General features: G+C 40.4%; 3 protein-coding genes across 6 annotated transcripts; 2 read left to right on the top strand and 1 right to left on the bottom strand.

Annotated features, from left to right (window-relative positions):
- The first annotated feature begins 1,949 nt into the window (after positions 1–1,949).
- Positions 1,950–4,595, top strand: LOC117784979 (hairy/enhancer-of-split related with YRPW motif protein). The gene is made up of 3 exons (XM_034622847.1): positions 1,950–2,194; positions 2,258–2,472; positions 3,584–4,595. Exons 1-3 carry the CDS (start codon positions 1,950–1,952, stop codon positions 4,363–4,365), a joined length of 1,242 nt encoding a protein of 413 aa, XP_034478738.1. The 3' UTR covers positions 4,366–4,595.
- Positions 4,596–8,086: 3,491 nt separating this feature from the next.
- On the bottom strand, positions 8,087–9,524 carry LOC117782842 (nucleoporin seh1). Its single transcript, XM_034619899.1, has 4 exons — positions 9,294–9,524; positions 8,794–9,231; positions 8,519–8,727; positions 8,087–8,458 (listed from the first exon to the last, which is right to left on the bottom strand). Exons 1-4 carry the CDS (start codon positions 9,402–9,404, stop codon positions 8,152–8,154), a joined length of 1,065 nt encoding a protein of 354 aa, XP_034475790.1. The 5' UTR covers positions 9,405–9,524; the 3' UTR covers positions 8,087–8,151.
- Positions 9,525–9,551: 27 nt separating this feature from the next.
- LOC117782838 (acetyl-CoA carboxylase) lies at positions 9,552–25,389 on the top strand. Of its 4 annotated transcripts, none has more exons than XM_034619889.1 (14): positions 11,934–12,087; positions 13,402–13,578; positions 13,730–14,067; positions 14,127–14,251; positions 15,981–16,347; positions 17,480–17,768; positions 17,833–21,566; positions 21,636–21,938; positions 22,002–22,172; positions 22,301–22,729; positions 22,799–23,668; positions 24,125–24,472; positions 24,534–24,668; positions 24,725–25,389. In XM_034619889.1, the coding sequence occupies exons 2-14, from the start codon at positions 13,422–13,424 to the stop codon at positions 24,857–24,859; spliced, it is 7,401 nt and encodes a 2,466-aa protein (XP_034475780.1). In that variant the 5' UTR covers positions 11,934–12,087; positions 13,402–13,421; the 3' UTR covers positions 24,860–25,389. The 4 variants fall into 4 exon arrangements, with proteins under 4 accessions (XP_034475782.1, XP_034475780.1, XP_034475781.1 ...); XM_034619890.1 differs by lacking the exon at positions 11,934–12,087 and adding an exon at positions 12,163–12,185; XM_034619891.1 differs by lacking the exons at positions 11,934–12,087; positions 13,402–13,578 and adding an exon at positions 9,552–9,905.
- Positions 25,390–25,586: the final 197 nt, after the last annotated feature.

Here is a 25,586-nt window from a genome sequence, read left to right as displayed (position 1 = left end):
AATTAGGATCTAGAGGCAAATAAATTTTTTGAACGAAATTAACAATATTTGAATGCAGAAAGAATTTAGAGTCCAAACCACATCCCAAATGACATTCCGAAAATCTGTTTAGTTTTGGGAAAGTTATGACAGTTTGAAGTTGGTCAGACCTTTCACTTAGCAACTTTACAAGTCCAAATTTTTTTAATAATTTCCTATGATTTTTGAAAAGAAAATGAATGATCTGAGAATCATTATTAAAGTGTTGTTTTATGCTGATTATGAGATAAGCAGTTGATTAAAAGTGAAAACTTGAGATTTAAAATTTAAATTTTTGAATATTCCAAAGGAGGTACCCTTAGCATTTAAATCGAAGCCTAGATCTAATATTATAGTATTAATATCATATCTGGGAGTTTAGCCTGAAAATTAAAATATTATTATATTCATTTTATAATTACAATTTAGAATAACATTTTAGTTTCTGTTAATATAAAATATTTTTTTGGCCATACTTATTAGCCTTGAGTGTCTCGATATTCGTGCGATGGGAAATTAAATTATTTAGCTTTAATTTTAAATATCTATAATTTTTTAGAAATGAAACCAATTTGCTAGTTGTACTAAAATATAAATATAATACGTTTTTTAAATTTTCCGACGTATTTATTGATTCCAATTGATTTTTTTTAGGAAATCCCATTAAATCTTAAAATAATTTGGAGTCCTTGCAGTTAAGATAGAAATCAATTGAAATGGGCAGAATATAGAGTAGGTCATAGGTCAACGCTTTTATGTGGCACCTGCTCCATAACCTTGAAGAGAATTCGACCACTGACCTAGAAACGAGGCAAATGAGAGCAAACAAGGAGTCGTTTGCGGTTCAGGGTAGGGGTAGGGGCGTGGCGGGGGGGCGCCGGCACTTGTTGGAGCCGCATGCCGCACACGAGCCGGCGGCAAGAACGACGCCGGTCGCGTGCTCCAGTTTCCAGTTGCTGGCCAATATATGTTATGAGGCAACAAGTCAACGCGGTCACCAAATAAAAAGACAATGCGACAAGCGGTGGGCAAGCTGTGGCTGCCAGAGGCTGCTGCAAGTTGCAGAGATACAATCGAGCATCGATGACAGAAGCAAGTCGAATAATAATCATTGAGGTAATTCATTTGCATTGCAGCAATGTGTTGCAAGTGCGAGTGTGAGCAACTAACCGACTTGCCTCCTTGTCGCACTCCAATGTGGCAAGTTGTTCTCTTCTTGCTCATTTGTTGGTCTCTCTGCGAGGCAATGATCAGCTCAGTTTGTGGCACGGAGTGTTTGCTACCCCCAGCTAGGCGTAGCGTCGTTGTGGCACGCGTTTGCCCTGAAAAGGGGGTGGTTGCTGCTGCATCTTATTGGACCGTTGTCGCTGCCACCGCTGCCGCTGCCTGTGGCAACAAAAAGGGGTTGAGAGGTTGGACAAACGGCGGCCAGAACGTCCGCTAGTCGTGTGCTTCGAAATCAGTCGAACGTCGTTCGCGCACACGATAAGTCACGTGCTCCAGATCGCAGCGTAGCAAGTTCAACATTTTGTGGCAAGTTCAGTAGTGATAACAGCAAGAGCAAAAGCAAAGAGACAACGATAACAACAAGAATCGACAAACATAATTTGCAATTGCAAACAAAGTGAAATCAACTAATAATAAACTACAAACTCAATATTAAATATTTATTTCAAGACTCAAAATAAAATTAAATATTTAATAACTTCAAGAAAATTTAAGTTTTAAAAATATAAAGTGAAATTTACTTTAATTAACTGCCAACTCAATCTTCGAATTTAAAAATAAATATAAAAATATTAAAGTTAAAGAAAAATTTAAATATAATAATACAAGTTATATAAAACAAAATAAAAAGAATATTAATAAAAATAACAAATAAAATATAAATTAAATAAAAATCAGTGCCTATTAAAAGAATCAACAATAAAATGGAGCACAACATGCACGTGCAACATGCGCCGCCATTGCATCATTGGGGTTATGGCGCTGCCGCCGCGGCAGCGATGCCGGCAACGCCGCAAGGTCATTGGGTGCCGCCGCCGCAAAGTCACAGCCATCAGAGTCATCAGAGTCATCAGAGCCACCAGAGCCATCATTCGCACAACAGTCTGAAGCGTGCGCTCTCCGAGAGCGATTGTGATGAGCTCTACTCTGAGGAATCCTCCAAGGAACAGTGCGTATACTTAATCTGCTCAAAATGGGAATCTATTTATTAAATTGAATACTTCTTCTTTAGAATCTCGCCAAGTGAACCGGGCAGCTGTCAACTGATGAGTCGCAAGAAGCGTCGTGGCGTCATCGAGAAGAAGCGTCGCGATCGCATCAATTCTTCGCTGACGGAACTGAAGCGTCTAGTTCCATCGGCTTATGAGAAGCAAGGATCTGCCAAGCTGGAAAAGGCCGAGATCCTGCAACTGACAGTCGAGCATCTGAAGAGTCTACAGTCAAAAAGTAAGTTACTTTGCAATTTAGTTTATCAATTTACGATTTAATATTATCAATATTAAATTGATTTAAAAGATATAACGACTTTAAGACAGACAACATTCTTAACAACCTATAATATTCGTACTTTTTGAAATACATTCCTTACATAATTTATTGGAATTAAATTTTCAAAACCAAAGGACATATTTTATTCCTTCAATTCTTCTTCATATTTATTCACAAAATATGGAAAATATTGATAATATTATGAGTGAATATAAAAACAATAGACTATCAGACCGTTTTGAAAATATTTAGCAGATACTAAAAACTAACTCAGATTTTATCTTTTGGGATAAGGGATTCGTTAATTAATCTTCCTATGTACGTACGAAAAATTGCGATTTGCTAATTGCGACCTTCCTAATTAATAAATTCAAAAATTATTGTTTTAAAGCGTAGTTAAGAACAAAAGACTTTCAAGAAAAATGTTTATATTATTCCGACAAATATTGCTGATTCTTTGTCAAATTTAAACTATTATTATTGTTAGTTTTGTTATATTCAAGATAATTGTTTTTATTTCTGTAATAAAAACATATTTTTGAATGAGAAACAAGTTGCGAACATAACAAATAGTTTTTCTAGTTCTTTTTGGCCACTCAATGGTCCTTCTCTGAGTCCCTTGGGAAAATGATCCTAGATTAATTTGCACAAAATATGTGTCACATTACAATAAAGCTGGATAAACAATGTTTAACCTGTTGGCTCAAGGGCTGGGAAAATGCACAACCACAATTGATAAAATTAGGGGAAAATCCTCGCTCGAGAGAATTTCGAATCTCGGCACTTCCCACGCTGTTGCTGTTGCCTCGGCTTTGTTGCAAGTTGCAAGCGATAATTTACCACCATTAAGCATTAACCCACCACCACCCGCTTTTTACAACAAGGCGACTCGAGGCACCACCCATCCCACACTGGCCCTTTCCATATTGATAGCTGTGATGGGACAGGGGGTAGTTTTTCTTTTTTTTTATTTATTTTATCGGTTGAACGCGTGGGAACTACGTGTATTTTTTAGTGCTATTTGAATTGTTATTGACTTTTGCCTTTTCCACAATTTGTCTTATTGCAGCCCTGGACTCGTTGAACTATGATCCGCAACGCGTTGCCATGGATTATCATATTATTGGCTTCAGGGAATGCGCTGCAGAGGTTGCACGCTACCTCGTCACGATCGAGGGCATGGATATTCAAGATCCATTGCGACTGAGGTTGATGTCACATCTTCAATACTTTTCGCAGCAGCGTGAGATCTCAGTTAGCGGCGGCTATCAGCCCAATTGTGCGGCCACGCCCTATCAGGGCTACGCCCCCGCCGGTAGTGCCAGCTCCTATGTGGCCAGCAGCAGCAGTGCATATATGAATGCCTCACCTCATCATGTCAGTCGCTCCAGCGTGTCGACGGCAACAAGTGCAGCTGGCGCTAGTGAAGCTATACCAAGTGTCATAGGTCCGCTCGAGCCACGTGCTGAGGCAACAACTCAACAGCAGCAGCAACAACAACAACAACAGCAGCAACAACAACAACATCAACAACAACCTCCACAACAACCGCAACAACAACAGGCAACACAACAACAGCAACAACAACAACAACACTACACACAAGAGCACAACGTACATGCAGAACAACCTCAACAATCCCAACAGATTCCCACCTACATTGATCTGACCAACAGCCATCGAGTCAACGAGGTACCTGCAATCACCGCCGAGAGTCTCAGCTACAGCACAGCACCTCATCCGTATCCCGTTAGCGGCAGCCAGGATTATAATAACGCCAGTGCTCTACAATATGCCACAGCGAATGGCGCCAAGCCCTACCGACCCTGGGGTGCTGAAATGGCCTACTAAAGGGTATCCAGATACTACCTGATATCCAAACAGTTCAGCAACAACAGCATCAAGTGAAGTTCAACCCAGTTCTAGTCAAGGATCAAAGCCGACCATTTGTGATAGTCTTAAGATTTGTGAATCGGGTCAGTTATTTTTTGGCCCAGATTTCTAAATTGTGTCTAGCTTAAGTTTATACTATAAGTCAAACTTTTACTAAACTTTTCTTAAAATGAAACATCTTTGATATTTTATATGTATTTTTGTAAATAAAGCGAATTTTTATAATGAAAAAATTAAGTCGTTAAATCTTTAACGATTTCCTTGCGGCATGTCAATTTTGTCATTATATGGCCTCTAAATGCAGAATCCATTTTGAGGCCAAATCATGAACAAAATGGTATTCTACACGAAAATCGGTTGAGTTTTAAAAAAGTTATGAGACTTCAAAGTTTTTCGAAGAAATGGCTAATACTGATACTCGAAAAAAAATATTTTTTCTATCTGAAGGAAATTTAAATGCAGAACCAATTTGGAGGCCAAATCATGAATAAAATGGTATTCCACACGAAAATCAGTTGAGATTTAATAAAGTTATGAGACTTCAAAGTTATCGAGAATAAGATTAAGGGGTTTTTATTAAAATTATGGCTAATGGTTGGATGATACTCGAAAAAAAAATAATTTTTTTATCTGAAGGAAATTTAAATGCAGAACCAATTTGGAGGCCAAATCATGAATAAAATGGTATTCCACACGAAGATCGGTAGAGTTTTGATGAAAATATGAGTGAAGTTTTAGAAAAAAGTGGATGGTTGAACAAAATGAAATTTTCTAGATGTACAAAATGACCTTCGCTTGAGTTTTGATAAAGTTTTGAATTTTAATGAATTCAATATGCCCTTGTAATCGTCAAGAAACGAGTATAATAATAACTTTCTAAAATCTTAACCGATTTCAATGCGGAATGTCCGTTTTATAATTTTTTGGCGTATAGTTTGATTCTGCATTATAATTGAAAAATTGAATTTTTTCTATTACTGTAAATTTTTTCCATTATTTTCCTTGATTGTCAAAACCAAAATCTCTTTATGGCTGAGAAATGAATTTCAGATTCATACTAACAATGGTGTTTTAAAGAAAAACTCATGTTTACAGCATTAGTTTTAATCTGTTTAAATGCGAGTATATATGCAAATCATTTGTTTCAGATTCGTTGAACTGGAACACATAATCGCGACTAATAAGCTGTGGCCACTGTGCGCGACCCAAAGCTACCGCTGACCACCAGTGACCACGGACCACCGATCACTGACCATTGGTCAACCGTTTAAACCCTTATTTTGTTTTGGGGTTACGATTATCGACAATGCGTTAACTAAAAACAAAAAACCCAAATTAGTTAAGCCGACGGTTGCTGCATTTTCTGAACATAATTAGGAACAGGCTACAAGATGCAAAGGGTAACAAACCTCCACACCCAACCCCTAAGTAATAAGTACAAAACGACAAATTTGTATTTTCCAACTGAATTATGTAAAAAAAAAAGGAAGAAGAAAACATTACCTGAAACTCAACAAAACACCAGATAACCTATTAGTATGCCATTTAAATAAAATTATAATATAAAGAATTTTTAATGTAATTATTAAAAATAAAATCATCTATGTTAAACTATGACAATCTTAAATGTAAATATTAAAAATTAAATTTAATCAATGTAAATAAATGACAAATGCCAAAGGAATTCAAGTAACGAATTGTTTCTCAAATATGTGTAATAAGCGTTTCCGTATCAACATACGAGCTGCGATTATAACAACCCCTAAATGAGAAGCCCTATACCATTTCAATATTATCCTTCGCATTGAAATGAAACAATCTTTTGCGCATTAATTTAACTTTGCCGGTTAAATATAAATGTTTTCAATATTTACGGCGTTACCAGGGCTGAAAAGAGCACTACGATAGATGTGAGAGACTTTTGTGCTTTGACTTCCCACGCAAGCCAAATGAAAAGACCACCCCAAATTTATTAAAAAGTCCTATATTCAATTGTGTTCACTGAGGGGTGTCCCAGAGATCATCGTCAACACCATCACGTAATATACACGTCAAAACTTCCAATTAGAGACAATCATTCGGCTACGGGATAGAACCGTTCTCATATCATATGTATACTCTCTATAGGGTGGTTTTCTTCATTGAGGAGATTTACGTACAAAAACACAAGCAGCACCAGAAATTGGTTTCATTTCTTGGATTACATTCGGACTAACAACAACAGCAAATGGAACTGTGGAAAGGGTGGAATTCACATATGGAGTTGGACCTGCCTGAATGGTTTATTTTTATTGCGGTTTTATTCGATTCAATTAAGTGGAATATTATGTGATTTTTTGAATGGATTTTCGTGTTAAACCTGGCAGAAATTTCCATAATCGATTTTGGCACTTGTTTGCTAACATTTGCATCGTCTATTTATGGCAATATTGAGACCAGCAGCTGCCCAAATTCTGGAATATGCATATGTGATCCAAAGTTTTATGACCTTTTTCTGTCGTTTTATATGGTGCATGACTTAAACGCATCGTTGACTTTTTGTGCATTTCTCTAATCGATATTAATGTACTCTAGTAAAATATTTTTCCACAGGGTTTCTGAAAGGTTTTATCCCCGAAACAAGATTGACACTTAAAAACATCAAATTACACAAATAAATAGTCAAAAAACATTACACAATTTTATTTTAAAAATAACTGTAACTCTTTTAGTACTAAAAAATTGCTTTATTATGTTGAATTTAAAATTAGTTAGGTTTGTTGTATTGTAAACATATTGTTTAATAATGAAAGGTAATCAGAAGAAGAAAAAGAACTAATTAAAATAAATTATAAGTTTCCGCGCAAAAATACCAAGTGTGCAAATTGTACTTTAAAATATTCAAAATTATTTTCAATACGCGGAGATTGCGGCTTTTTTTCTCAACTGAGAGCACATATAAACACACACATACTGCAACACAAATGTTGACTTGAATTCGATAATCAGCTGATTTAGAAAGCACACACATCCATTAATAACTTGAAGACGAACGCACAGTGGGCGAAATACCCAAATGTAACGAAGATTAAGTTAAAAATTTAAATTGAGCTGTCGATTTCTGGTGTGAGGTTATTGAATCTTATCAGCTTGTATTGCTGCGGGCCTACAAATACAACATATGTAGCACCAGCTGCAATTACAAGAAGATGTGTAATGTGTATTATAAGAAATTAATTAGTTCACATTAACCAAATCTGTACTTATTTTTTAGGTTATTATTTCTGTTACGCTAGATCATCGAAATGGCCCACTGTGCGGCGAGAAAATTCGATAACTTTTGTTTGGTTATCGCTGTGAACGAGCACGAAAATTGTTTTGATTATTTTTTAGAGTTTTTGTTTAAATTTTAATTCATTAATGTTATTTCACTTGACGGTCGGCACACATTTTATTATAATTGTTCATTAAACGACACGCGTGGATTTCAACTGCCTAAAAATAAAGTCCCACTGTGATGTAATGCAACTTGCAACGTGTGGCAAGTTTAATAAAGATGTGAAGTTACTTTGCGCGCGTCAATACAAATGTGGGCCACGAATCTGGCGACAAGGTTGAGGCTGGGTCAGGGAGTTATCAAGATGTGCACACGATGCAGCTGCACAAGGCGTAAGAGCAACCCAATAGATACATTATTATCTTTAGCTTATAATTTTAATTTATTTATACGTTCAACAAAATTCAACACACACACAGTTGCGAGGGTTAATGCCAAGGCACCTGGTTGCCAATGGTGCCCTTCTTGTAGAACTTGGCAGTGGCCGAGGCTGTAGTCGCTAGCGTTGGAGTAGTCGGATTGGGTTCATATGTTGGTCCACTTCCCTCGGCCTTTAACACGGCAGCGCATTTCCATTGTCTTGTGTAGTTCATACGCCAAATCCTCACACAGCCATCGTCGCCGGTGGAGATGAGCATGGTGGCCAGCATGTTCCAGCAGACGCGCCAAACGGGACAGTTGTGCTCGCTGAACTTGAGCGTTTGCATCTCCAATTTCGATTTGCCCGTCGCATCTCTGCAAGATCATGTTGATAATTTATTAAGATCTTTAATTGCATAATATATTTAATCTTACGTCACGCCACGTATGTTGACAATATAGAGATCCTTGCTAGCCACGGCGAGCATGTGGAAGGTGCGTCCGGCATTTGGTGCAAAGGCAACATCGGTCACCGGATCGGTTATATCATTGACAGTCTCAATTTTGACGCACTTTCGGGCATTTTCGCTGTAGTCAAAGAGAAACACTTTGCCCGTGGGCGTGGCTGATTCATCGCTGCCGGCCTGCAAAGCAATAAAATTAGCAATTAATAGAATGTATATTAATTAATTCATTTGTTATAAACTCACGGCAAGCAGCTGTGTCACCATATAGGTAGATGTATTCCATGACAGGCAGCTGAGTGACAATTTATTGGCAATCTCATGCTGCACTGGCCACTGGGATAAGTTCATGATGTCCGGCGCTTCGTAGATGCGTATAATGCCATCCGCAGAGGCGGTGGCCAAGAGCAGGCCCAGATATTTGGGTGCGAATTCCACATCTGTGACGCTGGTGCGTGAATCAACGAGCGTTGTGCGTCTCACCCAGCGTCGTGTCGGTGCATTTGTTGTGGACACCTTTTCGCCCATGACTTCCTCCCAAACGGATGCAGTGCGATCGAAGGAGCAGGTGGCAATGACCTGGCCAAACTCGGGATTTGCCCACGAGACACGCCATATGGAGCCCGAGTGCGCTTTCCAGCTGCTCGTTACAGACCATTTGCCCTGCTCGTCCTCGTCCCATATCTTAAATGTTTGACAAATTTATTTCTACTGCAACTCAGCAGGCGATTTAAAATTGTATTTACCTTTACAGTCTGATCGCTGGAGCAGGTTGCCATGCGGCGACCGTAATAATCAAACACTACGTCGTGTATAACATCTTTGTGGTCGGCAATGATTGGCTCTACATCAAACATGTTTATTTTCTTTTATTTATTGTAGCGAACAACAAAAAACGCGGCTTTTTGCAGCAAATGTTGCCAAATGTTGTTGTCGACTGGAGGCGCAGCCAACTCGTTGTCAGCAAACCAAGTTGGCAGCCCTTATTTTCGTTTTACAACACTTGTTGCCGCTATTGACAACGCAAATTATCTGCAATCGTTATCGGTCGCTGCCTGAAGAGAATCGGATTCATATTTACGCGTATAAAACCACTGATAAAGTTATAAACAATTGCAAAATATGTGCATTAACATAACTGTCACACACATTAAAAGCTAAAAATGTGCAGTGCGCAATGTGTCTAGTGAATTGAGCCAAGAACGTGCTGGAAAAAGAAAAACAAACCGAAGAGAAACCCACCCACAACAACCACAACCCAATTGGACAACTATATTTTAGTGGCCGGATAAAAACAGTTATAGAAAACAGAATTGCTAACAAAAAGAGACGTGCAAAGCGCAATACAATGGAGAAAAGTAAGTCAATGGACAGTCCAGGTGTTAATCTAAGCACCAAGTAAACAATTAATGTGCGATTAGTGACTTTTCATAAATAAATATGCACATTTGTAAATGCCTAAACTAGGGGCAAAGCACGGGTTATTCACCTCAACTGAAGCACACTCCGAACAACTTGCATAAATCAGCATTCAAATAGCGATAAATTAGTGTGTGTGTACATTAATTTGTTGTTAATTTAATTCATTTTACACTTGAGCAGCATAATTCGTTCAATATGTTTACTCTCTTGGCCTCTCTGTGCGCGCTCTCTTTCTCTCACCGCTTGGGCTGACCTTGATTTCTATTGGACTCGCATATCGCGCGATGTCCGCATGAGACTCTGTGTGTGTATGCGTGTGTGCATGTACATGTAATGCTCTTGTATGGTGCTGTTGGTGTGTGTGTTTCGGTTGAATTGTTGTGGGTGGTTTCAGTATAATTCTCTGAAAAGCAGTCACAATGAGCCGGCTTCAATTACTTAATAGTTAATTTATATATGCAAGTGTATTAGTGTATCTGTAATTCAAGACGGAGCCTAGAACGCTTGGTTTTAGCCTGCAGCGTATAAGCTTCCACGCTGATAAGCAGTGCTGTCACATCTTTATGGCCTAAAAAGGCTATCAACATTAAAAAATAGTTAGTAAATACCAGATTAATTTTAGGTTGCAATAGGTCTACAATAATAATCTAGTAACTATTTAAATTAAAAAAATAGCTACAACTACCACCAGCTGCCATTTTTGCCGCGATCGGCATTCGGAAGATTTCAATATCTGGCGGGAAATTAGCTGAGCTGGCAACACTGCTGATAAGAGATTAGGCACACTCGTCTCAAGTGATAATCCAGAAGATGGCCACGCGCCAAACGTGAATGATTTGTACAAGCAGCTGAAAAGTTTCCGTAGACACTGATAAGAATTGTAGTACTCGAAGGCTAATTGGTAATGCCGTATTTTGTGGTTACCATTTACCGAAAATAACAACATATTAATAAACAAAAAAAAAGTATTAATCATAGCCGGCTATTTCTAAATAAATTGTGCTTGCTTGCTAACAAGAAATCGAAAGATGTTTATGCCTTATCAGCTGGAAAGTCTGAAAGACTTTTATGACTTTTAAAAAACCTCTGGTGACTTTAAAACAAAATTGAATTGATGCCATAGCAATGTATATGCATATATATGTATATTCGCGTGTTCCGTTCGTGGGCAGCATTTGTTTTTAATTTGATTACACACACACGCACACATGCGAATCTCAATCACAAGATAATCAATTTTTGTTTTTGCTCGTTCAAGTCATTTGCAGTCAGATTTCTGTTGCTGACGTGCAGCCTTTAGTGCAATTTGGTATTGTTGTTGTTGTTGTTATTATTACTATTGTTGTAATTGTTGTAGTTGTCGCAGTTTCCTTGATTGCTTTCGTGTCCAGCGAGTGCATCATCAATGTCAAGCAATGAAGATTAACTTAAAGTTACGCAACAACAACAACAACAGCCTTGACATTGAAAGCAGTGCAGCAAATGTGTATGTGTGTGTTTGTGAGTGACAGATTGAGAGCGAAGTGAGAGCAACATGTTATCGATTGCTCAAATGTTATCGAAGCTTACGCGCCAAGCCACAAATAAAACATATGAAAGCATAACAATAAAATGGTTAAAAATGTTTAAAATCAAACAGTAAAGAGTAAAACTGTAAATAAATAAATAAATCGCTGTTGCTTGCAGCTTTTTTTTGTTGTTTTTGTGTGCAGTCAGCAATATGTTACGGGCCCAGCAGCTGCCTCGACCTGCAAAGCCCTCTGAGCAATTAACATACGAGCACAACAACCTAAGCATAAGCTCACAGATACACACGCATACAAACACCTGCTGCTGCTGCTGCTGTCGGCGCAGACATTTTGGGCAAGCATAAGCAGTTGATCATTGATAGTGACAGCGACGTCGACTCCAGCCCATTGGGCAGAAGCAGCGACAGTGGCAGCGATAGTGTGCTACGCTTTGTGGAATCGCCTCTGTTGACCAGTCGCATTCCAATCGTCGGTCAATCTAGTAGCAATCGTGCGCAAAACTTGTTGCTTCTCGTTGCGTGGCGCGCGCTTTAAACATAAGTTGAAAAACTAAATGCAATTAATTGCCAAATAAACGAAAGCAAACGTGGTAAACATAATAATATTTTAATTAAAAAAATAAAAACAACACTTACAAATTACAATTATTAAATCTTTTTTGTGCATTTCTTATAGTCAGCTCAAGAAGTAACATTTTCTTATTAATTGCGTATAAATAGTAATTCAATTCCCTAATGATATTTACTCTAGATATCGCATTAGATTGCATAATAACACGAGTAACAATACACATACATATCTATATATTGATATATTTGTATGTTTATGGGTTTTGTGTCTTTGAAAACTCACACCATGGCACACTTACATATTGTAATGGTTAAATCGTTGACCTCTTCCTATATGCAAAGCTCATTTGCATGACCACAAAGCTACCTGCCGTAGTATTATTCAAGTCTTTTTTCCTCCGTTTTTGATATAAATTTAAATGCGCAGTACTTTGTACCCTTTGTTCCGGCCCAAAACTTCATTTTATATACTCTTTCATAGTAGGAAAAGGGCTTCATAAAGTTTATAATTTGTTTTTTATTTTATTAACCAGACTTCGTGTAAGTTTCAAATTTTTTTTCTCCATTAAATCAGTAAGATTACTTGATTTTAAAATGATGTAACTGATGTATATATTTGCCAAATTTTGTTACAATTAGATTTAGATCTTTTACAAAAAAATATATAAATTTTCCTAAATTTCGTTATTTTGTGTGTATAAGTCAAAGAATAAATTAAAAAACCGTTTTCATACATAAATGCAAATTTATTACAATACAAATAATGTTTTTTAAAGTAGAAAAAGGGTAATACTTTAATCGTTGTAAAATGTTAATTATGAAACTTTGAAGTCTTCATACATATTCATCTAGATTTATTGGGTGTTCTTCGTCAATGAACCAATGAAAAATAATGCTGCAATTCTATAATATTTGCTTTGAAATACCATATTAAAATCGTTGAGATTGTTATACAACAATTGCTTATAGCTCTTATGTAAGGTCAGTACAGTATTATTTCAAGGTGATTAGTGATAAGCAAAATACTTATTACTAATTTATAATATTCGGTAGAGTATTAAAGATTCGCTTAGACAAATTCTAAATTAATAGGTTTCATTTTCTTTAACGCTTTTTGAAAATTATATTCGAAACTAGTTTATCGGTAATTATGCATTTAAGTTATAAATATATTTTGTTTTGTCTCTGCTTTGGCATACAAAATCGTGGCTAATAAATTTTGTTATGCTAGCTGGAACTAACCATTTGAACTAACTTGCCCTGCTGCCCTATAATTGAGCAATAATCTCTTGATGAATATTTATCTCAAACTTAAAATCAATGCGAATTTCTAGCTTTAATTTGGATGTAGCTGATGCTTTTCGCATTGCTAATCATTCTGGCGATTATAGCATTCCTATTGAGTTTGCTCTTTGGTCGCGAAAGCGGCCTTAAAAGACATAACCGAGAATTCCCGACTAACAACAACAACAACAACGACAACAACACCAACACCAATAACATCATCAACAGTAAGAATCGTACACGTTTATTAACTTATTTAACTACTTAGGCTTAAAAAGGGTCGGAAAATTTTATTAGTAAGCAAAACTATTTTTTTGTTTGCATTAATGTTGTTTTAATTAATTGTTTTTTTGTTTATTTCTTTTATTTAATGTCTAGACAACTCCAGTGTTATTGCGGCTACAGCAACAACATCGACGTCAGCGATAAATTCAACCAAAAATAGCACGGATCTTCAACAACAACAACAACAGCGTTATCCAAAGTCGTGCATCAAAAAAGTGAAATTCTCAAGTGAGAGTCTTAAATCATCAGAAGTTGATGGTCTCTGTGAGCAATTGAAGGATAACGTTTTAACCGATTTGAGCAATTTCAACATTAACAACAATAACAACAATAATATTGATATCAAATACAACAACAAAATGAGCGAACAGGAGGCAACAACAACTGCAACAGCGGAAACGGAAACAGATGGGGAACGTCCCAGTTTTTTGGTAAGCTATCGATTATAACCGAAATAAATGCAAATAATAACTGTAATTAAAAATCACAGGTCGGCGACGAAATCGAAGAAAAGGAGGCCATCGAAGCTGGTGAAGCTGGCGATGAATTCCCGCAGAAAATGCAAAGCGATGTTCGTCAAAACGGCGATATTGCGGAACGGCGCAAGCGTCTGAGGTTAGTTCCCAACAACAACAATAACAATGTAAATTAACTGCCGTAACGTATTGTAACTACGTCATTGTTATGACTGTTGCCGACGCAACGTCAAACAAATCGCGCGAGTTTCAACGAAAGAGATGGCAACATACATACGAAAACAACGTGTGTATCGTTTGGATAGCGGCAAAAGTTTTTATCATCAAAAAGCTTACGCTCTCTTGTAAGAGAGCAAGTGCGAGAGCGCACAGAGCGCAAAAGCTGCCTTTGACAGACGGCAGGTGGCTGCACTGTGGGAACTGTTGAGTTCTTGTTTATTTTCATTCATAACAACAAATGAAGCCGCTGTCAACATAGGTCAACTTCTCTTACGGCACGCTGTGCTTTCTCTCTCGGCCACTCTGACGAGTTGATTCTCCCAAGCAAGTGTGTTGTATGAGTAACGACATCATCATGCCATGGTCGTCTCAAGCTGCTGCCGCTGTTGTTGCTGCCAGTTTTGAAGCATTTGCCGTGGCTATCGGACGTTAAAGCGTTAAGCTCCTTGCCGAATTCATTTCTCGCGTGTGATTTTTAGCTTTTCTGACTGGCTGGCATACGTTTTTATTAGTTTTTTTTATCCGCTTTTACATTGTATTAAACAACAGTGAAAGTCGTGTTACAGCCAGCAAACAAAGTTTATATTGATTATTTGTTGTATTTTGAATCGATGCGCTTGCATAATCATTTGAATTAGTTAGTTAGCACTAAGATAAGTCGTAGTTTATACAGTAAACACAACTTCAACTTTGGACTTGTGAATGATCTTGGCCCTAATTGCATTGGTCAAAATGCTAAAGCGTCGTGCCAGCAAACGTTTTGTACTTGTTGAATCCGGTGATGACCAACAATCATCTGGAATGGCCAATACCAATGACAATGGCCCAATTACAATACCCCAAATTGTGGCCATTGATCAATGTAATCACGATGATACCAACTACAACAACAACAACAGCATTGTCGACAGCAATGAGATTAACAATGCGTCATCGGCAGCGTCGTCGCTGCTCAGCGTACAAACCGCCGGCACATTAAAGTAAATCAACGCAAAAGAATTTTTTTGTTTAATAAACTTATGCATAAGTATTTTTATAGCAAGTAAATAATTGTTTTACAAATGCAAAGAGCGTCCTCTATTGGCGCTCTTTCTGTGCATGTGTGTGTGTGTGACTTACAAATGCAAAAAGCGTCCTCTATTGGCGCTCTCTCCTGTATGTTTGTGTGTGTGTGTGTGCGTGAGAGTGCGAGCGAGCAGCAGAATGAGAGCGTAAAGTAAACAATGTAAAAGCTCCAAAGTTGAATTTTTAATTTAACCGGTTTTGCCAAAAAGCAAATACAGTTTGTCAACTAAATTTTTTGACAGAGAAAAAGATTTAAAAGAAAATATCATTACAAATATTTTTATTATAGTAACTTTAAAAATCAATTAATAATGAGATTAATTGGGCTTTACCATTTTATTACTTTGTCAAAACAATTTCTTGACATACTGTAAATAAGCTGTTCCCCACTACCTGTATCTCTCTCGCTCGCTTGCTCGCTCTTCTAACATTGACCCAGACGAAGAAGCGTATTTAGAACACACATGTTAAATGACCTCAGTGATGGGGTGGAAGGTGATGACACCTGCTAGTTAATTAGTTGATTAAGAAATGGCATACTCCCACAACTTTATTGACTTTATAACCATTATCATAACTTGCAGACCCAGCATGTCTCGCGGCACGGGGCTCGGACAGGAGCGGGATCAATATCGGGATTTTCATATTGCCACCACGGAGGAGTTCGTGAAACGCTTCGGAGGCACCCGAGTGATAAATCGTGTGCTCATTGCCAACAATGGCATTGCGGCGGTCAAGTGCATGCGTTCCATCCGTCGTTGGTCCTACGAGATGTTCAAGAACGAACGTGCCGTTCGTTTTGTGGTGATGGTAACGCCCGAGGATCTGAAGGCCAATGCCGAGTACATTAAAATGGCCGATCACTATGTTCCAGTTCCCGGTGGATCGAACAACAACAACTATGCCAATGTTGAGCTCATTGTCGATATCGCACTTCGCACTCAAGTGCAGGTAAGTTTTTTCTTAATTTGTTTTTTATTTTTAAGTATTTTTCACCATTTTCAATCTTCACACATCGTACGATTTCTATTTACACGCGCGATACTCGAAACTCGAAAGCCCAAACAGATCGTTCGATTTCCTTCTCCAATAAGAATACTCTATATGTGTGTGTATTGTGAGAGAGAGAGATTGTGAGTGTGTGTGTGTATCGCCTCTTATTACACTGTGCAACAATCCAAGGTTTTTTATAACAATTGAACTTTTGAGCTTGACCAGCAAAAATCAATAATTTTCTCTCATTTCCTTCCCTTCCACTTCTACCTCTCTCTCTATGTAACTTATAGAAAATCGGTTTTATTATAAAACAAGTTCCCAAGTATGCCAAGCTTATTACAAAGGTCTTATCTTTTAATATGACTTTGAAACCTTCGAAATTAATATATCTAATTGCTCTTTTTATTGTTTTTAAACTTAATGTGTGCAATCCCTTGTAATAAAATTATAATTAAAAAATTAGCTAAGAACTATTGATCAAAGATTCAGAAATCTCAAAATATGCTTAGAAAACAATGCTTAAAATGTACGTAATTGATCTCAAGAGCTAATAAGTCAACGATCTTGTAAATACATTCCCAAATGCGGGAAGGGAGGTCGAGTACAGTGACTATATAAATACTGGCAAGGCCAGACAACAGCAACTGTATATTACATACATTACATACAGCTTAGCTTTTTCTTTGTATAAATCTGTTAACTATATTATATATTTGATAATCATATCATATATAGCTTTCATGAAAACAATCTAATCAAGTTACGATAATTCTCAACTTTTTTCCCTCCACTCTTAAAACTGATAGTTTATATTACAAATGTATTGGATGTATCTGTTGTCTATAGAATCTTACCTCAACAAGTATTTTTAACCATATTCAAACACCATATTAACCATGTTCGCATTATTTCTCACTATATACAATTTATTGATAAAAATATAAAATATATCGAGTGCATAATTGTATATGGAACCATATTATATTAATTTATTATAGGAAAAATCTTTCAAAAAAAAATTACATTAAAAATAAATATATCGAATATTATTGAATTTCCTTTATTCACTATCTATCATTTATTTTAGGCTGTCTGGGCAGGTTGGGGTCATGCCTCGGAGAATCCAAAGTTGCCGGAGCTGCTGCACAAGGAGGGACTCGTGTTTCTGGGTCCTCCCGAGCGTGCCATGTGGGCATTGGGTGACAAGGTGGCCTCCTCGATTGTGGCCCAGACGGCGGAGATACCAACATTGCCCTGGTCTGGCTCAGACCTGAAAGCGCAATACAGTGGCAAGAAGATAAAAATATCCAGTGAACTCTTTGGACGCGGTTGTGTCAACAATGTGGAACAGGGATTAGCTGCGGTCAGCAAGATTGGTAAGGGATTAGAATTGGCAACTTTATATATTATTAAATTAATACAATTGAAATTCACTGATAGGTTTCCCTGTGATGATCAAGGCCTCGGAGGGAGGCGGTGGCAAGGGCATACGTCGTGTGGACACGGCGGAGGAGTTTCCCGCGCTTTTCCGACAGGTGCAGGCCGAGGTGCCCGGCTCCCCGATCTTTGTGATGAAGCTGGCGAGTGGAGCACGTCACTTGGAGGTGCAACTGCTGGCGGATCAATATGGCAATGCCATCAGTTTGTTTGGACGCGATTGTTCAATCCAGCGGCGTCATCAGAAGATCATTGAGGAGGCGCCCGCAATTGTGGCACAGCCCGAGGTCTTTGAGGACATGGAGAAGGCTGCAGTGCGTCTGGCCAAGATGGTGGGCTATGTGAGCGCCGGCACTGTGGAGTATCTGTATGACCAGGAGGGTAATTACTTCTTTCTCGAGCTGAATCCACGTCTCCAGGTGGAGCATCCTTGCACGGAAATGGTTGCCGATGTCAATCTGCCCGCCTGTCAGCTCCAGATTGGCATGGGAATCCCTCTGTATCGCCTCAAGGATATCCGCCTGTTATATGGCGAATCCCCTTGGGGTTCTTCCGTCATTGACTTTGAGAATCCACCGAACAAGCCACGCCCATCCGGTCATGTGATTGCCGCCCGCATCACCTCGGAGAATCCCGACGAGGGATTCAAACCCAGCTCCGGCACCGTCCAGGAGCTCAACTTCCGGTCCAGCAAGAATGTCTGGGGCTACTTTAGTGTGGCGGCCTCTGGAGGATTACATGAGTTTGCCGACTCGCAGTTCGGACATTGCTTCTCCTGGGGAGAGAATCGTCAGCAGGCGCGAGAGAATCTGGTGATTGCCCTCAAGGAGCTATCGATTCGTGGTGATTTCCGTACCACGGTCGAGTATCTGATCACATTGCTGGAGACGAATCGATTTCTGGACAACACCATTGACACCGCCTGGTTGGATGCCCTAATTGCCGAGCGTATGCAGTCGGAGAAGCCGGATATACTCCTCGGGGTCATGTGTGGATCGTTGCACATTGCGGACCGTCAGATTACCGAGTCATTCTCCAGTTTCCAGACCTCACTCGAGAAGGGACAGATCCAGGCAGCCAATACCTTGACCAATGTGGTGGATGTGGAGCTAATCAATGGCGGGATTAGGTACAAAGTCCAGGCAGCAAAGAGTGGACACAATTCCTACTTTCTGTTGATGAACAATTCGTTCAAGGAGATTGAGGTGCATCGTCTGTCGGACGGAGGACTCCTCATCTCACTGGAGGGCGCCTCGTACACCACCTACATGAAGGAGGAGGTGGATCGCTATCGCATTGTCATTGGCAATCAGACCTGTGTGTTTGAGAAGGAGAATGATCCCTCGTTGTTGCGTAGTCCCTCGGCGGGCAAGCTCATCAACATGATTGTCGAGGATGGTGCACATGTGGGCAGGGGTCAGGCTTATGCCGAGATTGAGGTCATGAAGATGGTGATGACACTAACTTCCACGGAAGCCGGTACTGTCACCTATGTGCGTCGTCCTGGAGCTGTGCTGGATGCGGGTTCACTGCTTGGCCACCTGGAACTGGATGATCCGTCGCTGGTAACCAAGGCTCAGCCTTGCAAGAGTCAATTCCCGCAGCCGGAGAATGCACCCGTGCCGGAGAAGCTCAACCGTGTGCACAACACGTACAAGAGCATTCTGGAGAACACCTTGGCGGGCTATTGTCTCCCGGAACCATTTAATGCTCAACGCTTACGTGACATTATTGAGAAGTTCATGCAGAGTCTGAGAGATCCGTCGCTGCCGCTGCTCGAGCTGCAGGAGGTGATTGCCTCGATCTCGGGCAGAATCCCGCTGTCCGTGGAGAAGAAGATCCGCAAACTGATGACACTCTATGAGCGCAACATTACCAGTGTGCTGGCCCAGTTCCCCTCCCAGCAGATCGCCAGTGTGATCGATAGCCATGCGGCCACGTTGCAGAAGCGTTCCGATCGCGATGTCTTCTTCCTGACCACCCAGAGCATTGTCCAGCTGGTGCAGCGCTATAGGAACGGCATCCGTGGCAGGATGAAGGCGGCGGTTCATGAGCTACTGCGTCAATACTACGATGTGGAATCCCAGTTCCAGCATGGACACTACGACAAGTGTGTGGGACTTGTGCGAGAGCACAACAAGGATGACATGTTGACCGTGGTCAACACAATATTCTCGCATTCGCAGGTGGCCAAAAAGAATCTCTTGGTCACGCTGCTCATCGATCATCTGTGGGCCAATGAGCCGGGACTAACCGATGAGCTGGCCAACACACTGAGTGAACTGACCTCCCTCAATCGGGCGGAGCATTCCCGTGTCGCACTGAGATCTCGCCAGGTCTTGATCGCCGCCCATCAGCCGGCTTATGAGTTGCGACACAATCAAATGGAATCCATCTTCCTCTCGGCTGTGGATATGTATGGTCACGATTTCCATCCGGAGAATCTACAGCGATTGATTCTGTCGGAGACCTCGATCTTTGACATCCTTCATGACTTCTTCTATCACTCGAATCGCGCCGTTTGCAATGCCGCCTTGGAGGTCTATGTGAGACGTGCCTACACCTCCTATGAGCTGACCTGTCTGCAGCATCTGGAGCTATCTGGCGGTCTACCTTTGGTCCACTTTCAATTCCTGCTCCCCACGGCGCATCCCAATCGTCTGTTCTCCCGCATGAGCTCTCCGGAGGGATTGGATCATGTGGTGGCCGAGTCTCTGGGCAGTTCCTTTGTGCGAACTGGCGCCATTGCCGCCTTTGATTCCTTTGAGCACTTTGAAATGTACTCGGATGAGATACTCGATCTTCTGGAGGATTTCGTGTCGCCGGCTTTGGTCAGTGCCAAGGTCTTGGAGGCTGTCGAGGCTGCGGATTCCATCTCGGATGGCCGGCACAGTACGTCCATCAATGTCTCATTGTCGGATCCCATTACCCGGGCCAATGCCGCGGAGGAGGCCAAATCCACGGAACCCATTCACATCATTAGTGTCGCTGTGCGGGAGACGGGAGAAATGGATGATGTCCAGATGTCACAGATCTTTGGCAACTATTGCCGGGAGCACAACGAGGAGCTCTTCCAGCGTCGCATCCGTCGGATTACGTTTGCCGCCTTGAAGAAGCGTCAATTCCCCAAATTCTTTACGTATCGGGCGCGAGATAAATTCGAGGAGGATCGCATCTATCGCCATCTGGAGCCGGCATCTGCCTTCCACTTGGAGCTGAATCGCATGAAGACCTATGATCTGGAGGCGTTGCCCACGGCGAATCAAAAGATGCATCTGTATCTGGGCAGAGCCAAGGTATCCAAGGGTCAAGAGGTCACCGACTATCGTTTCTTTATACGTTCCATCATCCGTCACTCGGATCTGATCACCAAGGAGGCATCCTTTGAGTATCTGCAGAACGAGGGTGAACGTGTGCTGCTCGAGGCCATGGATGAACTGGAGGTGGCCTTCTCGCATCCTCATGCCAAGCGCACCGATTGCAATCACATCTTCCTCAACTTTGTGCCCACTGTGATTATGGATCCGGCGAAGATCGAGGAATCCGTCACCAAGATGATCATGCGTTATGGTCCACGTTTGTGGAAACTGCGTGTGCTCCAAGCGGAGCTTAAGATGGTCATCCGACAGTCGCCACAGTCAGCCACACAGGCGGTGCGTCTCTGCATTGCCAACGACTCGGGTTACTTCCTGGACATCTCCATGTACACGGAGCAAACGGAACCCGAAACGGGCATTGTAAGTTGATATTTAGTTTCGATTCTCTAAGTTACCTTACTCATCACCTGCTCCTCCTTCTCCTGCTAGATCAAATTCAAGGCCTATGGCGAGAAGCAGGGATCTCTACATGGTCATCCCATATCCACGCCGTACATGACCAAGGATTTCCTGCAGCAGAAGCGCTTCCAGGCGCAATCCAATGGCACCACCTATGTCTACGATGTGCCCGACATGTTCCGCCAGATGACGGAGCGTCATTGGAAGGAGTTCTCCAAGGCGCGTCCCACGGTGGATATACGCATTCCCGACAAGATCCTGTTGGAGTGCAAGGAGCTGGTGCTCGAGGGTGACAGTCTGGTTGAGATGCAGCGCCTTCCAGGCGAGAATAATGTAAGTATTCCTTGACTCTTCCTCTCAAGCAATTGTGTAACCTATTATTGAATCTGTTTGCAGTGCGGCATGGTTGCCTGGCGCATTGTGCTGGCCACGCCGGAGTATCCAGCTGGACGTGAGATCATTGTGATTGCCAATGATTTGACCTATCTAATTGGTTCCTTTGGCATCAAGGAGGATGTGCTCTTTGCCAAGGCATCACAATTGGCCAGACAGCTCAAAGTACCCAGAGTAAGTCGAATATTCTACTCCCTTTAAGTATTTTGACAAATATTTCTATGAATTTCAAAACTAGGAAACTTGTTTTTAGCAAGTACAATTTAAGAAACAAATACTAAGAAAAATCTTTTTTTTTTCAGATCTACATCTCTGTGAACAGTGGCGCAAGGATTGGACTCGCTGAGGAGGTGAAAGCCATGTTTAGAATAGCCTGGGAGGATCCCGAGGAGCCAGACAAGGGCTTCAAGTATCTGTATTTGTCTACTGAGGATTATGCCAACGTGGCCAATCTGAATTCGGTGCGTGCCATTCTGATTGAGGATGAGGGCGAGCAGCGTTACAAGATCACGGATATAATTGGCAAGGATGATGGCTTGGGTGTGGAGAATCTACGTTATGCTGGCCTCATTGCTGGTGAAACCTCACAGGCCTACGAGGAGATTGTCACCATTGCCATGGTCACCTGTCGCACCATTGGCATTGGTTCCTACGTTGTGCGTCTGGGACAACGTGTCATCCAGATTGATAATTCCCATATTATACTCACGGGTTATGCCGCTTTGAATAAGGTGAGCTACTGAATATATCTGTCTTTTCCTAATCCTAATATTTAATTTTTGTATGCCTCATCCTTGTAGTTGCTGGGTCGCAAGGTTTACGCCTCCAATAATCAGCTGGGCGGCGTCCAGATCATGTACAACAATGGCGTCACCCACAAAACTGAGGCCATTGACTTGGACGGTGTCTACACAATACTCGACTGGTTATCGTACATTCCCGCCTATATTGGCTGCGATCTGCCCATAATCCTGCCCAGCGATCGTGTCGATCGTCCTGTTGACTTTATGCCCACCAAATCTCCATATGATCCACGCTGGATGCTCGCTGGACGTGTCAATCCCGTGAATGCCAATGATTGGGAGAACGGCTTCTTTGATCGCGACTCTTGGAGCGAGATCATGGCGCCCTGGGCCAAAACTGTTGTCACGGGACGTGCTCGTCTGGGAGGCGTGCCCGTTGGCGTTATTGCCGTGGAAACACGCACCGTGGAGGTGGAAATGCCCGCGGATCCGGCCAATCTCGATTCGGAGGCCAAGACGTTGCAGCAGGCGGGTCAAGTCTGGTATCCGGATTCATCGTACAAGACGGCACAGGCCATCAAAGATTTCGGACGGGAGGAGTTGCCATTGATTGTGTTTGCCAACTGGCGTGGCTTCTCTGGCGGCATGAAGGACATGTACGAGCAGATCGTCAAATTTGGCGCCTACATTGTCGACGGATTGCGAGAGTACAAGAAACCGGTGCTCATCTATTTGCCACCCAATGCGGAGCTACGTGGTGGCGCCTGGGCTGTGCTTGATTCCCTCATAAATCCCCGTTACATGGAAACCTATGCCGATCCAGAGGCACGTGGCGGAGTCCTCGAACCCGAGGGCATTGTCGAGATCAAGTACAAAGAGAAGGATCTCATCAAGACAATCCATCGGCTGGACGCGACGACAATTGGGGTAAGTTTTCTAGAAGAACAAAAAGAGAAATTTTTCTGTGTCATAAAAATTAATTTTAACTCCCATTTCTGATTAAAATTTAAAAATTATTAAATTTTATATTCTAAAATCTATTTTGGTTTCAAATTCTTAGAATATCTTTTTCTTTAGATATTTTTTTTGAAATTCATAAGAACTGAGCATACCAAAAATACTAAAATACATTTTACGAACTTTTTCAAATTTATTTGTATTTTGGTCTTATGGTTTTACGTTCTTTTTCAATTCTTATAATAAGAATTAAAGTAACTTTAGGAATTTTAATAACAGTTAAATTTTGTTTATTATTTGTCATTTAGATCACGAAATACGAGATATTTTAAAACTTTTTAATAAAAACCACACAACTTTTATTTTAAATTAAAAGAAAAAAATTAAAATTATTACAATCCATTTATTCAAATCCTCTCTTTGCAGCTGAAACGTGAGCATGATGAAGCTATGGCCGCTGGCGATAAGGTGCGAGCAGCGCAGCTGGATGAGAAGATTAAGGCCCGCATCGCCATATTGATGCATGTGTATCACACGGTCGCCGTTCACTTTGCCGATCTGCATGACACGCCCGAGCGCATGCTGGAAAAGGAATGCATCAGTGAGATTGTGCCCTGGCGTGAGTCACGTCGCTGGCTCTACTGGCGCCTGCGTCGTCTGCTGCTCGAGGATGCCTACATCAAGAAGATACTGCGTGCCCAGGATAATCTATCTGTGGGCCAGGCCAAGCAGATGCTGCGACGTTGGCTGGTGGAGGACAAGGGCGCCACTGAGGTAAGAATATGATGCCAAAAATTACTAAAAATTGTATTTAACTTGTTTTTACTCTTATTAGGCATATTTGTGGGACAAGAATGAGGAGATGGTGTCCTGGTATCAGGAACAAACGAATACTGAGTCCATTGTGTCCAGAAATGTAAACTCTGTGAAGCGGGATGCTATTATCTCAACGATATCCAAAATGCTAGAGGTAATTTATTCAATTATTATCAAATTATGTTTGTTAATTAATTTTTTTCATTGCAGGATTGTCCGGATGTGGCGCTGGACGCTGTCGTCGGTCTCTGTCAAGGATTGACGCCGGTGAATCGGGGAGTTGTTGTACGCACCCTTGCACAAATGCAGCTGAACGAGGAATCCTCGGCAAATACCCAAGGATGACTTTACGCTAACTTTTAAGACATATATTGTATGAGTCTCCATAGTAATTGGACTAACAATCGGATAAACGGATTATGGTCTGTGGATTAATCAAATCAAGCATCAATGAGATGCTTTCGACAAAACTGTTAAAAGCCTTGCTTTTGTAATATACTACAAATGGAGCATATTTTTGCATTTTGTTTAGTTGAATTCTTTTAAATATAATTAGCCTATATACATATTTTAAAAATAATTTAGTTTCTTTCAAATGGAAAGCAGACACAGTTCTTGGAATGGGCAGGAAAATTTTCTAGTTTTAGTAAAACGCGCTCTAATCGTGTCCTACAAATATTCATATATATAGATATATATACACTGTCTTTCATTGTATTTGTATTGTATACAAAAGCATAAACTTTCCGTTAGTTGTCTAAGACTTCAAATTGTTTATATACTACACAGAAATTTATTTGTGAATTGGATTATATACGCATACAATATTGTGAATAATATGTATTTACATGTTTCATAAAAACAAGTTGAATTTATATATACAATATTTAAATTTAATATTGGATTTGTTTTTATTGCAGGGATCGTAATGATTAAAATAAAAATTATTTGCATATTCTTCTTAACAAATAATTCTTATTTTTGAGTTAATTTCATAATATATTAGAAATACTAATAAATTTCATTTCTCTCGTCATTATTTTATTATTTCTGCTTTTAATGAAATATAAAT

The sequence above is a fragment of the Drosophila innubila genome, assembly GCF_004354385.1.
Source record: "Drosophila innubila isolate TH190305 chromosome 2R unlocalized genomic scaffold, UK_Dinn_1.0 1_C_2R, whole genome shotgun sequence".
Taxonomy (NCBI): Eukaryota; Metazoa; Arthropoda; class Insecta; order Diptera; family Drosophilidae; genus Drosophila; species Drosophila innubila.
The sequence above is the reverse complement of the archived record's forward strand: the minus strand, read 5'-3'. Positions and strand labels throughout refer to the sequence as shown.